Here is a 12851-nt window from a genome sequence, read left to right as displayed (position 1 = left end):
TTTAAAGAATTCTGCCTGGTTTTCAGAGCCTTCTCAGCTGACAGGTCCCATACTGGTAAGGTCCTGAGAATAATATCCCTGATTGCCCTCTGGCTTTGTGTGGGACTTTGCGTGCTATGGACAGCAGAGGTTTGACAAACTGACAGAAAACACATGACTCTTAGCAGTTCTAAACTGATGATGCTACTGCAATCTGGAAAAGGCAGCTGGTCAATGCAAAGGGAGTCATTGTGCTTGGTGAAAGTAAATTTAGTGATTCATGGGGCTGTGGAGACCGTGCGAGACATCTGATATTGTGCCCTGCCTCTTTGTGAGACTATTTGTTCATCATTTATATCTGCAGGTAAAGTCTTTTCCAATTTACACAGTGTCATCATAAATGTGTATGTGAGATGTATAGTCATGGTATTATGTTCTCTACATAGTTACAATGAGGCTTTTTTTTTGAGAATTTTTCTAATTTTAAGAAACAAAAAATTTCTTCTCTTAGTGAGGTTACCAAGACATAAAGTATTGCCTCATCTGCTCTCTACATTTCCTATTTTGTCTCCCTGCTTAGCTGTTGAATGAGATTTGTTTGGACCCAATTTTGTAGCAGAGACAACATTCTCCTAACTTCAGGGAAACCCTTGGTCATGGGATGATTCTGAATTTACCCTTATATTTAACAAGCTAGAAAGTAACTGAAATTACCAGTCTCACATAACTATGTCATAGGTACAAATATGGCAGGAAAAAAAGCATCATGTCAGCAAGGGAAGTGAAGGTTATTTTTTGCAGCAAGAGTGATTTTATAGTACATTTATTTACAGCATCAGACATGTTGATTGAGATCAATTTGATTTTGTTATAAAGTGCATAGTAAGCCTGGTATTGTATGACAAGATAATTCTTCCATACCAATAAAAAAAAAAGTTTGCAGACTTTTCCATAACATTTACCAGTTCTTGGGCTTCCGTATTTTAAATTTCAAAATCAGAGCTCTGTGGTTTAACACTTCAAATAACTGCAGTGTAAATTACCTTAATATTTTCTCTATCAAAATATCATCTCATGTAATGTAAATAATTATTCTACCTATTTTAAACACTTCAGTTGTTGTGTTTAATTAGGTTAATTGTCATACTGAATAGTGTCATATGCCTGAGTTATCAGCTGCAAAGTCTTTGGGAAGAGTTATCATTTATTGCCTCTCAGAGATTGTTTATGTAGAAGTGAAGAGTTCACAAATCCGTTTCTTCTCAGCGTTTGCTGCTTTAAAATACTGTTTGATGAAAGTTAGAAAAATACATGTTCAGTGCCTGTTTTTTTTTTCCTTTAGCTTACATGTTTCTGCATTATTTCCAGATCATTTAAATCCAGATATTCTTGGATTTACTATTGACAGAATTAATTATTAAAGTTTGGTATATACTGTTCATTTAATATTCTGGGTTCTTGCTGCAACTAAGAGCACAACTTTTGCTCCGCTCATGAAACTTACCCAAATTTCTGCAAGTTACTTTGCTAAGAACTTATTGTGAATTCTGAAAATACTGCTTACACTGAGTAAATGGTAGTTTTGGTCTGGAAAGGCTGAGCAGGTCTCAGCCTCTCCATTGCCAAGGGACTGCTGTTGCCACGTGCTGTCAGTGACATGCAGAAATGGTATTTATTGGGCACTGAGCATCTCCAGAGAGCCAGAAAGTGCCTCCAGGCAGATCATGGAATGAGGCTGGGACGTGGTATAGTGGGTGACATTAGTAGTAGGGTCTTGGGGGTCTTTTCCAACCTTAATGACTCTGTGATTCTATGATTCCAAGTTCCTGGAAATGCAGTTGTGGGATGTGCAAACAACACTCTGATAGTGTAAGCATTGCTGAAATTCCAGTTATAGGAGTTTTGAATATGGAACCCTAAAATACTTAATACTTTAAATAATTGTAAATGTCTTGCTTGCATTTTGATAGGAACAAGTAGGGTAATCATCTTTCTGCTGTGAGGGTAAGAGTAAATATTGATCCATAAAAATTAATATTTCTGTGTTTGGAGCAGGGTTTGGGTTGTCCATGATGGATTATGAGTCAATGATAAAATAAATAAATAAAGTCTCTGACTCTAGAAAGGGGGGGGGGGGGGGGGGGGAAGAGAGAAAAAAAATTGTTTTCCATTGATGAGAGAAACCAATACCTGTCACCTTTTGTATTAATCCAGAAAGAAAATACGAAAACTGATAAGGCTGGTTAGCTGCCTTTCTCTTTGAGTTTTGTGTGTGTGTGTGTGTACACATAATAAATTGGCAAGTTCTGTATCTATCAATGGAATGAAATGATATTGCATTTGTTAAAAAGATATATATAGTCCCAGTTTTTTAACAGATGCTAATTCAAGCAGACACACCTTATACTTGATGTTATTTTATTGCTCCAGTGATTTATTGTTTCTCTGCGCAGACATCCACTTGTTTTTAAAGCAGCTCACCAGCAACATTCAGCTGTGTTACATCTTGAGCTGCTGTGCCTGTCACCCTTTTACTATCTGATTTCACAATCATATTATCTTGAATGAATATGGAAATTTCTTTTATAAAGTGATGGATCTGCTAGGAAAGTGAAAGAGGTGGTCAAAAATATTTTTGTTTTTCCTATGTAAGGTGTTTCTGTATTTAAGTTACTGAAAATGCACCACATTTTGTTAGGATTTGAACAGAAAGCTTCCAGGCACAGTAAGTCAATCTTCAGTAACTTTTTAAAGAATTCAGGTCTAGCATTTGGGAGATGACTGCTTGTTATGAGAAACAAAGTGGCCGATGCGCTGGTCCCTGTCCTCCAGGCTGTAAATGGAGTTCATAATTAATACGTGGAATATCATAATGTACTTTTCTGAGATATGAATAATGCCTTGAAAATATTTTTCAGGGTTAGTGAATGCAGTGCTCTGTAAATGGAGCGAAATATCTAATATCTGTGTAATGGAAAAAATGGGTAGAAACAGAAGAGACAGCATACCTGAATACAAGAACGGAATAACAAAGGACATTTTTTTAAAATTATTAATAAAATTAAGAGTAGTCTAAAGGTGACGTGAACGTAACAGACAGAAGGGATGCAGTATCATGTAATCATGAAATAACTACCTTTAAAATGTTGCTTTTTGGACAAATGACTATAGCAAATGGCCAACCTGGGAATGAATCTCTTAAAATGTTTATGCAGTCTCAATTTATTTGTAAATATGTTCTTCAGAGACGTAATTTGTGATGCTGGAAGAAAATCGACTAAATGTGAGCTTCAAAAAAAGAATTGAAACGTGTTTGTTTCAGAATTGAAGTCATAAGAAACAATTGCAAAAATGTACTATGCGTCCCCCATAAGAAATTGAAACAGTGTCCAGGGGAGAAGAGTGAAATAACTATTTCTGCATAGCAGCAGTTATCTACTGAATTTAAATGAGACAGCCAGGTTCATGGAATGAATGGAATGGAAAGAACGTGATGCCAAATCAGATAATCGCATGTATGACTCTGAAATATACTTTGTTTTTCTTTTCACTTGTGGAGCTGAAGTGGCTTTCAAATTGGAGTAGTGCTGAGCTGATCATTTCACATACGAAAGCAATCCGGCTGCATCCCTGTATTTCAGGAGCTCCTGTTTGGTGAGGTGCTTTATGGCTCTTCCTTGGATCCCTTGAATGGGGAAAAATCCCAGAGTAGCCATCTTTCACATGTTAAGAAAACAGTAAACAACAGAACAAAGTTGTATATTAGAGAATATTTAAACATTTAATGTTTCCAAAAAATGGGGAATGGCCATAATTCACAATTTTCCATGCAGGATGAGATAGTTGAACAGCAAGAAACTCAAATTGTTTTATTCACCTGCTCTGGAAGTTCTTTCTGCTTTTAGTCCTGGTAGCTGGCTTTATGACATTTTTTGGTTAATGCTTCATCTGTGCCTGTGTATATATGGGTAAGAATGTGTGTTATTGTGGAAATGTCAGCTCCACCGTACCAGTGGCTGCACTGTGACAGGATTTTGGTATCAAATGTCTAGCAGGGACGTGACCTCTGTAAAGGGAAACACTGCTCCCTGCCAGCACTAAGGAGCACGTTCATTCTTTTCCCTTTCAGCATTGAGAATACCGATGAGCGTTTATTTTCTGTTTAAGAGCACCACCTAGTGGACTTCTTGATTTCTCATTTCTGTTGCTTTGAAACACTTTATCCCACTTCTCCTGGGTAGTAAATGAGCCTCGTGGAAAGATTTTCCCAGTCAATAATGCCATTTGTAAGTTTAATGCTAATACTTCTTTTGATTGTGTTTTCTTTTCAAATACAAGTGCTTGTAATAGGCAATAATCAGGTTATTTGCAAAGCAGACTTTGTAGTGAACCCTCTTCCAAACAAATTTGTTAGAGACAGTGGAAACAAAAATGAAACACAGCGTAAAAATCCAATCAACACATACGTATATATGTCTATACATAACATAGATTTTCTCCAGCAATATAATTATTCCATCATTATTCAATGTATTGTGGGTTTCTTATTTTGTTGTTAATAATAAGTGTGACTAAATGATTATATCCAAAATATATTAAAGTTTTGTCAGTAGCTCAAAATTCATACTTAGTGAAACTATCCAATTAAAGTATACTCATTGCTATTTTGAGTGTGTTGATTTAGCACCTCTGAGATGCTCATATAACTCACACATAATAAAGGAACACCACCAATATTTCACAGAAGTAGTATCTCCATTTAGAGCAAGGAGTCGGGCAAGGCTCCTTGCTGTGTGGAGGTGGGATTGGAGCTGCTCCATGTGCCCCTGGCTCAGCTCATCTTCTACCTTCTTGACCTGAGCATTTTATTCATCAGACTTCTACAAATTTATTCATGCTATTTTCCCAGAAGAGAAGATGTTCACTTATTTCTCTATTCTTTTAGCAAATCAAACTGGCTGATCCAAAGGTTCAGTGCTGGATCAGAGCGAGCAGGAGGAGGGTGTTTTGGGGGCTGGAAAAGGGGGACCTCCTTCGCCCTGTGCTGTTAGAATCATAGAATCATAGAATATCCTGAGCTGGAAGGGACCCTTAAGGATCATCAAGTCCAACTCTTGACACCGCACAAGTCTACCCAAAAGTTCAGACCATGTGACTAAGTGCACAGTCCAATCTCTTCTTAAATTCAGACAGGCTCGGTGCAGTGACCACTTCCCTGGGGAGCCTGTTCCAGTGTGCAACCACCCTCTCTGTGAAGAACCCCCTCCTGATGTCAAGCCTAAATTTCCCCTGCCTCAGCTTAACCCCGTTCCCGCAGGTCCTGTCACTGGTGTTAATGGAGAAAAGGTCTCCTGCCTCTCGACACCCCCTTATGAGGAAGTTGTAGACTGTGATGAGGTCTCCCCTCAGCCTCCTCTTCTCCAGGCTGAACAGGCCCAGTGACCTCAGCCGTTCTTCATACGTCTTCCCCTCCAGGCCTTTCACCATCTTCGTAGCCCTCCTCTGGACACTCTCCAACAGTTTCATGTCCTTTTTATACTGTAGTGCCCAGAACTGCACACAGTACTCGAGGTGAGGCCGCACCAGCGCAGAGTAGAGCGGGACAATCACCTCCCTTGACCTACTAGCAATGCCGTGCTTGATGCACCCCAGGACACGGTTGGCCCTCCTGGCTGCCAGGGCACACTGCTGGCTCATATTCAACTTGCTGTCTACCACGACCCCCAGATCCCTCTCTTCTAGGCTGCTCTCCAGCGTCTCATCACCCAGTCTGTACATGCAGCCAGGGTTTCCCCGTCCCAGGTGCAGGACCTGGCATTTGCTCTTATTCTGTTGCACTGTTCCTCTGTTGGTGTTGTATTTTCCAAATCTCAGCTGTGTGGCATCTATCTGAAACACAGCACAGTGGCAGATGAAAACATTTGTTTTGTCACTAAGCAGGAATTAAATATAAATAGCCTTGTTTGCACTTTTGAGGGATATAGACGTACACACATAAAACAAACCTGTGAGCACGCTGCATTTATTTTCACGGTTGTGCAGGCACTTCTCCAAAGAAACACATTAAACACTTCTTTATACAGTGTTGGCTCCCACGTTGTTCTGAAAAACTGGGTCCCTCACTATATTATGTGCTCCTTTTTACACAGTGACAGTTTTTCATGCTGCCTTGTGGTAGTGACATTGTTCCTGTCTAAGATATATATCATTTTTTTAATATATGTTTTTTAATGGCATTTGTCACTGCAGTTTTGGTTCCTTGTTCTGACATATTGTTTGTTTTGCAGTAGCATTGGCCTTGAAAAGTGTATTTTCATTGTGGTAAATCACCAAGAATCATGTTATGAAATGGTCCCTGCCCTGAAGGTTTTACATTCTAAATAGAGGAACCAATAAAGTGTGAAAGGAGAAATAGAGGAAAGAAGGTATCATTTGTCCAGTTACACAACAGATTAATACAAGAGTCAGTAAAGGACCCTCAAAGCCCTAAATCCCAATTAAATTTCTCTACTGCTGTGCTCTGCTGTTTATCATGGTATTTAATATATCACTTCAGTTTACTGGAATTATCTTAGATTTTCATTTTTGCAAAACAGTATTATACAGAGATTTCACACTCAAAATGTATTTCTGTTCTATCTAGGTTATTTCCTCCTGCAGAGCTCCAGCTATAATTGCAGTTGCTGTTTATCAGTTTTATGCTACTACATGAATATTTTTCAAAATTAACAGTTTTTTTTTTTTTTTTTTCTTTCTTTCTTAGCTTCTCATATTAGATTCACACACTCCTGTCATTACACTCCCTGATAAAAAAAGTCTCTCTCCAGGGACATAACATCTCTTAGTTTTTCTTTCTATGTATTTTGGCATACTTGAACAGATGCAGCAGAGAGACCTCAAGATGACAAGGGGGCTTTAGGACATGACAAATGGGGAGGTGCTGGCAGAGCTGGGAATTTTTCAGACTGCAGAAGAGAAGTTTTTTGGGCATGATCTTGTTGGCATTTTTCAGCTGCCTAGTGGGAGACTCATAGTAATGGGATGAGACACAACTGACACCAGGGAAATTCTATTTGAATATTGGGGGAAAAAAAAAAAAACAAAAACAAAACAGAAAACACAAAGGTGATAAAACACTGAAAAGAGGCAGAGAGATTTAGAAAATCTCTAAGGGTAGAGATTTAACAGTATGACTGGATAAAACTTAGAGCAATCTGGCCCTATGTCAATGTAGTCTCTACTTTAAGGAGCTGTTTAAAGCAGGTGACATCTGGAAGTGCCTTCCAATCTAAGTTACTCTAGGATTCTGACTTTTCATTAATGTAATATCCCACTCAAATATTTAACAGACTTCTGTAGCATAGTAAATAAGAAATTTATTTATTATAAACAAATATTTTGTGGGATACGGATGAAAAATTCATGAATGCAGTTCTTTTGTTCTCTGTAAGCTATGTTTTGATGGTCATAAAGGCCTCTTGATTTACAAAGAGTTCACAAATATCTTCTTTTTCTGTTTTTATTATTTTTTTATTTATTTACTGTCACGGTAAGGAAAGCTGGCTTGGATGAATTATAACTCTTAACAATCCACACTTTATTATGTAAAGCATAAATAGTATTTGAATGTAACTTGTACAGAACTTCCTAAATTTGTTAATGCAGTATGACATAACTGCTTGTGAAAATAGTGAGTTGGGTTTCAGTGATCAGAGATATTGGAAATGTTTGATCTGTGGCTTATTCACACTGTAGGACAGCAAAGGATGGAAATAGTTTAGGAACATGTCCTTGGTAGGTCCTTGGCTCCCACAGAAGAATGTGGAGTTCCAGGTCTTCCAAAACCTCTAAGGAGAAAAATGGGATTTGTGACTCCCTGAGAGGTGTTTGAAAGTAAATGTGTAGGTAGGGAGCTTTACACTTTTGGATGTAAGGAAGAGGAGAAGTGAAACATTTATGGAAGAACTGGCTGCGTTGTTGTAGCTGAAACATGAAAATTACAACAGTGCTGTATAGAGGTTGCCTTGATCAACTTCATGGATTAAGAGGTTCACTACAAGTAGTAAAAGTTGCTTATCAGAAATCCTCTAGTCTCTAGTAAAGAGTACTTGCTATCTTTGATCATGACAAGTTCTAGGGTAATCAAAACCACAATTTTTCATCATTAACAGAAATATTGTATTTGAATAAGGGAACAGAAAATAATCTAAAAAATGCAGCTAGTTATTATTACACCTTTTCTTCTTATTGGCACAAATTGCTAAAATAGGTCATTTGATGCAATTTCACTCTTAATTAAATATGCTATTGTAAAGATGAATTTCTATAGCCGATTTCTAAAAATTGTAGTGCTTACGAACGTAAGCATGACAGTGAACTCTAAGTATTAACATTTGACTGAAAAGCACAGATACATAAATATGCATAGGCCTAACTCTCAGAGAAGTCATTTCTAATTTAGATGCTTGTAAAACTGCTCTGCTTACTGCTGTGAAACACAGACCCTAGAAGATACGTGCAAGATGTTATTTTACAATCTAGTTTATGCTGCATTTGTTTCTGTGAAGTCAGCAGTTCTTGGAGCTGGAACAAAATGATACCTGGTTAGAATTCTTCCATTTTTTCCTTTTTATTAAATAATAAATTTTAATAAATTTCCTGACATCCTTGCATTTGTTACTATCTAGCTGCTTTGCATTCACTTAGTTTACACATTTCTCAGGGATTTCTCAAGGATTTCTCATCCTTGTTCTGTGCAGCGTAATGGGAGTTCTGTTTCTTTTTTTTTTTTTTTTTTTTTTTTTTTTTTTTTTTGTGTGTGTGTGGAATAATTAATTGAAAGTTTTATTGAGAACTAAGCAAATCTTTCAGGAAAGCCATACCTCGCTAAATTAAAGAAAACGTATTGACTTGGAATCAGAATTTAGCCTAGAATAACTTTATTTGAACATCTGCTAATTCATAATACATGTAACTGATAAAATTTTCGGTGTTAAAGGAAGTTATTGGGTATATATCTTGTTGCTAAATCTCAATTTACGTTTTAATACACTATATGGTGTGTTTTCAAATTAACTGCAGTGTTTAGCTTGTGTCTGTTGATTGCTGTTGGCTATTTCAGCAAATAGACTAATCAAAATGTCATCAAAATGCTGTGAAAAATCAAATGGTTCATTAATAAAAAACTTATCTGCTTTAAAGTACTTGTGATAATTAAAAAACATATACTTTTTTTCAGATCTCTTTTATTCATATCATGTTTTATTTTCTTTTAAAACTCAGATAGGAATTGCACAGTGTAGAGAACATTTTTAAACAATACGTGGTTATGAAACCTATTTGCATGACTGCAGCAAAAGGCTACTGAATGCCATTGTGTTGCTAAGGTGCCCAGGAGTGGGAGCACAAGATTCTTTCTTTGTGTTTGTTACCTTGAACTACAAGGAGAGAAAAGCAAGGCAGAAGATAATCTACTGATGACTCAAGGCTCATAATATGACATGAGATTGTACACCGCTGGGGAAGAATTTGTGTATATTAGCCCTACTTGATATTTGGTAGCACATTTGATATTATAAAGTGTTTAGCAGTGATTGTAATTTAAGAATTCAAACGCTGTAAATAGAAGACAGTCTTGGAAAAACAAACATTTTCTAGTGCAGCAAAGATATTTTGCTAACCAGTGTACTATCTGACAAATTAAAGATGTGTCTAGACTGTCTTCCTGTAGTGTAGTCTCAGAGTTATTCAACTAAATGATCCAGCACTTTTTCCCAATATGATGATGATGATGATAATAATGGCTTAGAGAAGCTTTTAGAAAAAGGAATTAAAAAGATGTTTCACATATTTACCTAACGTAGTGTTCTTGTAGTGTTATCTCCCTCTTTTCTGAGGGAAAATTCCCTCAATTTTTTTAATTTATTATTGTACTAATGTAGTAGCATTTTAGCAGTATAGTCTACTAATACAACTAATCAAAATGAAGGAATTAATAAACATAGAGATTATTCACCTTTCTTTTCAGTCATAAAAAACTTGCACTTCTAAAAAAAAAAAAAAAAAAAAGGCTGAATATTTATACCCTTCAAATTAATTTCCTGACCAGTGAAAAAAAAAATCAGAAGTTTCAGAAAAGAACATTATTCATGACTTTACTGTACATCAAGATAAAATATATACGCACAATGTATACAGTTAGAGATACAAACATATTACATACATGCTTCTATAGTTTGTGTTATTTTGTTTTTCACTTATGATTCCAAAATTCATATTTGAGCCAGTTGTGCTATTCATGCCAGTAGTGTTTTGTAACACATATATACGTGGTGAATTATTTTCGTACATGCATTGGCATTTCATAGTTGCCAGATATTCCTTTGATATAGATTTTTCAGGAATTTGGTAGATAATTCATCCATATGAAAGATTAATACCTGCTGCTGAAAAAAGACTTTTTTTTTTTTTTTAAAAAAAAAAAAAAAGAAGCAGCAAGATGCTGCTAATCTTCTCACTCCTGTTTTGTTTTTCAGAATAAAATCATTTTAGACCCCATGACTTTCAGTGAGGCCCGATTCAGACCATCTCTTGAGGAGAGACTGGAGAGCATTATCAGTGGAGCGGCACTGATGGCAGACTCCTCGTGCACACGAGACGACCGCCGGGAGAGGATCGTAGCCGAATGCAACGCTGTGCGGCAGGCCCTGCAGGATCTGCTCAGCGAGTATATGAATAACGTAAGTTACACAAATTTAGTATTGGCTTCTTTTCTGTAGATGTTTAAATTTTCCATATATAATATTCTGGCTTTAATTATTAAAAAAAAAAATAATAAATACTTCTTCATACGGGGAGTAAAGGTAACACTATTTGAATTACTTAATTTTTTAACGTGTTGCGAACTTATGACAGAACTTTGGTACAATTAGAAGTTCACAGGAATGTCTTTTGGTCTGTGAAGGAACTCCTTGCTCCCCATAGCTGTAGCATTGAAGTTGCTTCTTAGGTATTAAATAGCCAACAAATAATTATGTTGAGATTAAAATGAAACCTAACAGCAAGAAATGTCAGTGGGAAATGACCCAAGAAGAATTTTCCCTAATGAAAATGAATATATTTCATTATCAAAGTGATTTCCACTGTGCGATAATGGTCATTGCGTGCGCTTGTTAGGATGATACCTGTAGATGCTCTGCTGTGTGGGTTAAACCACTGAAATTCTGTGCTTGCTGTTGGAGCTATTAAATATTCAGTTGCCCTGAAAGTAGTGAGTAATATTAATCAGTGTTGCTGCTCACACAAAGAGATGTCTGCAGTGTCTTTAATACGGCATCTTTATTCCTATGAAGGGATTCAAGAGATGTTGAATTGTTCAACATGGTGTTAACCTGCAGTGCATAACCTTTGTTCTGCCTAACTTATCCCAGAAAATTCTCTCCGCCTAACATATTAAAACTCATAAATACAACCCCTGTTTCCTGTGGAGGACATGTGAAGTCCTAAGCAACATCGACAACCTTTTTTAAATGGCAATTTAATGTTGCGAGAAATACAAGAAATATTTTCTTCCCTTCTAAAAACGTGGTAGTTGCCATTTGAAACAAGCAGTCATTGTACCTATGGTTGCCCCCTTTGCAACCCTTTGAGCACTGAAATATAACACTAACAAAGAGTCTTAAACTCTCTTTACAAACCTACTTTATATGATCTGAAATATTTGAAAACAGGTATCTGAAAAAAAAAACATTATTAGACTGACAATATGGTTTGCTGTTTCTTGTCTGTCATTGCTTGCTACCAGACTATAGGATTGCATATTTTGATCTTAGTTTGCTGGAATTATTAAAACAATGTTCAAGGAGGAACCTTTAACATTGTTATTTACATCGGTACTCTTACGGTTACTTGGTAGACTGATACAACGTAGTATCAATCATGCAAAATTCAGTCATATATTTATTTATATATATGGAAAATGACAGATCATTTCTGGCTTATGGTTGTTGATCAAATGTGCGTACTCCTTTGGTACTTGTTATGAGGTACAGGAAAAAAAAAGTCAAATTGAATTTTCTGTGGTCATACTTTCCGGTTACAGACAATGAATTGCTGGGTATTGGCAATGTCATTTACAGCCATTTCTAGTTCAATCCTTCTCTGGTTTAAAACTGTTCCCTTCAAGTTATCTACGTCTATGATTTGGGGTCAGAGTGGAGTTTCAACTGTTTGGCTGCCAAGTAGATAATCCCATTTACCATGTTAGGCATTTACACTGCAAAGATCTGTATAAATTGGTTGTGGTTTACGTTCTATCTTATGTTAAATTTCCATAGGTTCTAAGTAGAATATAGAATGCAAAAGAACACACTCAGAATAGAGTTGTCATTCCTGAAGTTTCATTCTTGATCTGTTGTTATTGCACCCATGGATGGTATTCTAGGCATGAACGGGGAGGGTTATAGGCAGCTCTGAAATACAAGGTTGGCTGTGCAATGATGTGAGGTGGTTGTGCTGAATGCTAAAGGCAATGCAAAGAGAAAAATGGGGCTTTGCCTGATTTTGCTTGCAAGACAAGGAAAGAGCATCCAGCTAAACAGCATACGAACTTCTGCCTTTTAGGTAGTGTAGGATATATATGAAAACTTCCTCGACCTGCAGGACTCTCCCTGTGAGCATCTCTTTCTTAGAAAGTGTATTTCAGAGAGTCATGGATGCTCTGTGCTCATGCAGGGCATTTTTAGTATGTCTGTCACCTCTCCTGACACTCCCTGCACCTGTGATCTGTTTTTGTCATTAGTTGCTTCACTAGCCTCTAGTAGATCAATATGCTCTGCTACACAGGAAAGTAAAATTTAGCACTGACAACAATG

The 12851-nt window shown here is 36.8% G+C and overlaps 1 protein-coding gene across 3 annotated transcripts in view; it reads left to right on the top strand.

Annotated features, from left to right (window-relative positions):
- CTNNA2 (catenin alpha 2) overlaps positions 1 to 12851 on the top strand; it is a gene marked incomplete at both ends in the record, with an annotated part of 418840 nt that overhangs the window by 72201 nt on the left and 333788 nt on the right. For all 3 annotated transcript variants that reach the window (XM_084286116.1, XM_084286115.1, XM_084286114.1), the window contains one exon: positions 10515 to 10718. In XM_084286116.1, coding sequence (XP_084142242.1) covers positions 10515 to 10718 — 204 coding nt within the window. The remainder of the gene's footprint in view (positions 1 to 10514; positions 10719 to 12851) is intronic.

This window comes from Netta rufina, assembly GCF_964035555.1.
Source record: "Netta rufina genome assembly, chromosome: 4".
Classification (NCBI taxonomy): Eukaryota; Metazoa; Chordata; class Aves; order Anseriformes; family Anatidae; genus Netta; species Netta rufina.
Note: the sequence above shows the minus strand (reverse complement) of the source record. Positions and strands in the feature narration are given on the sequence as shown.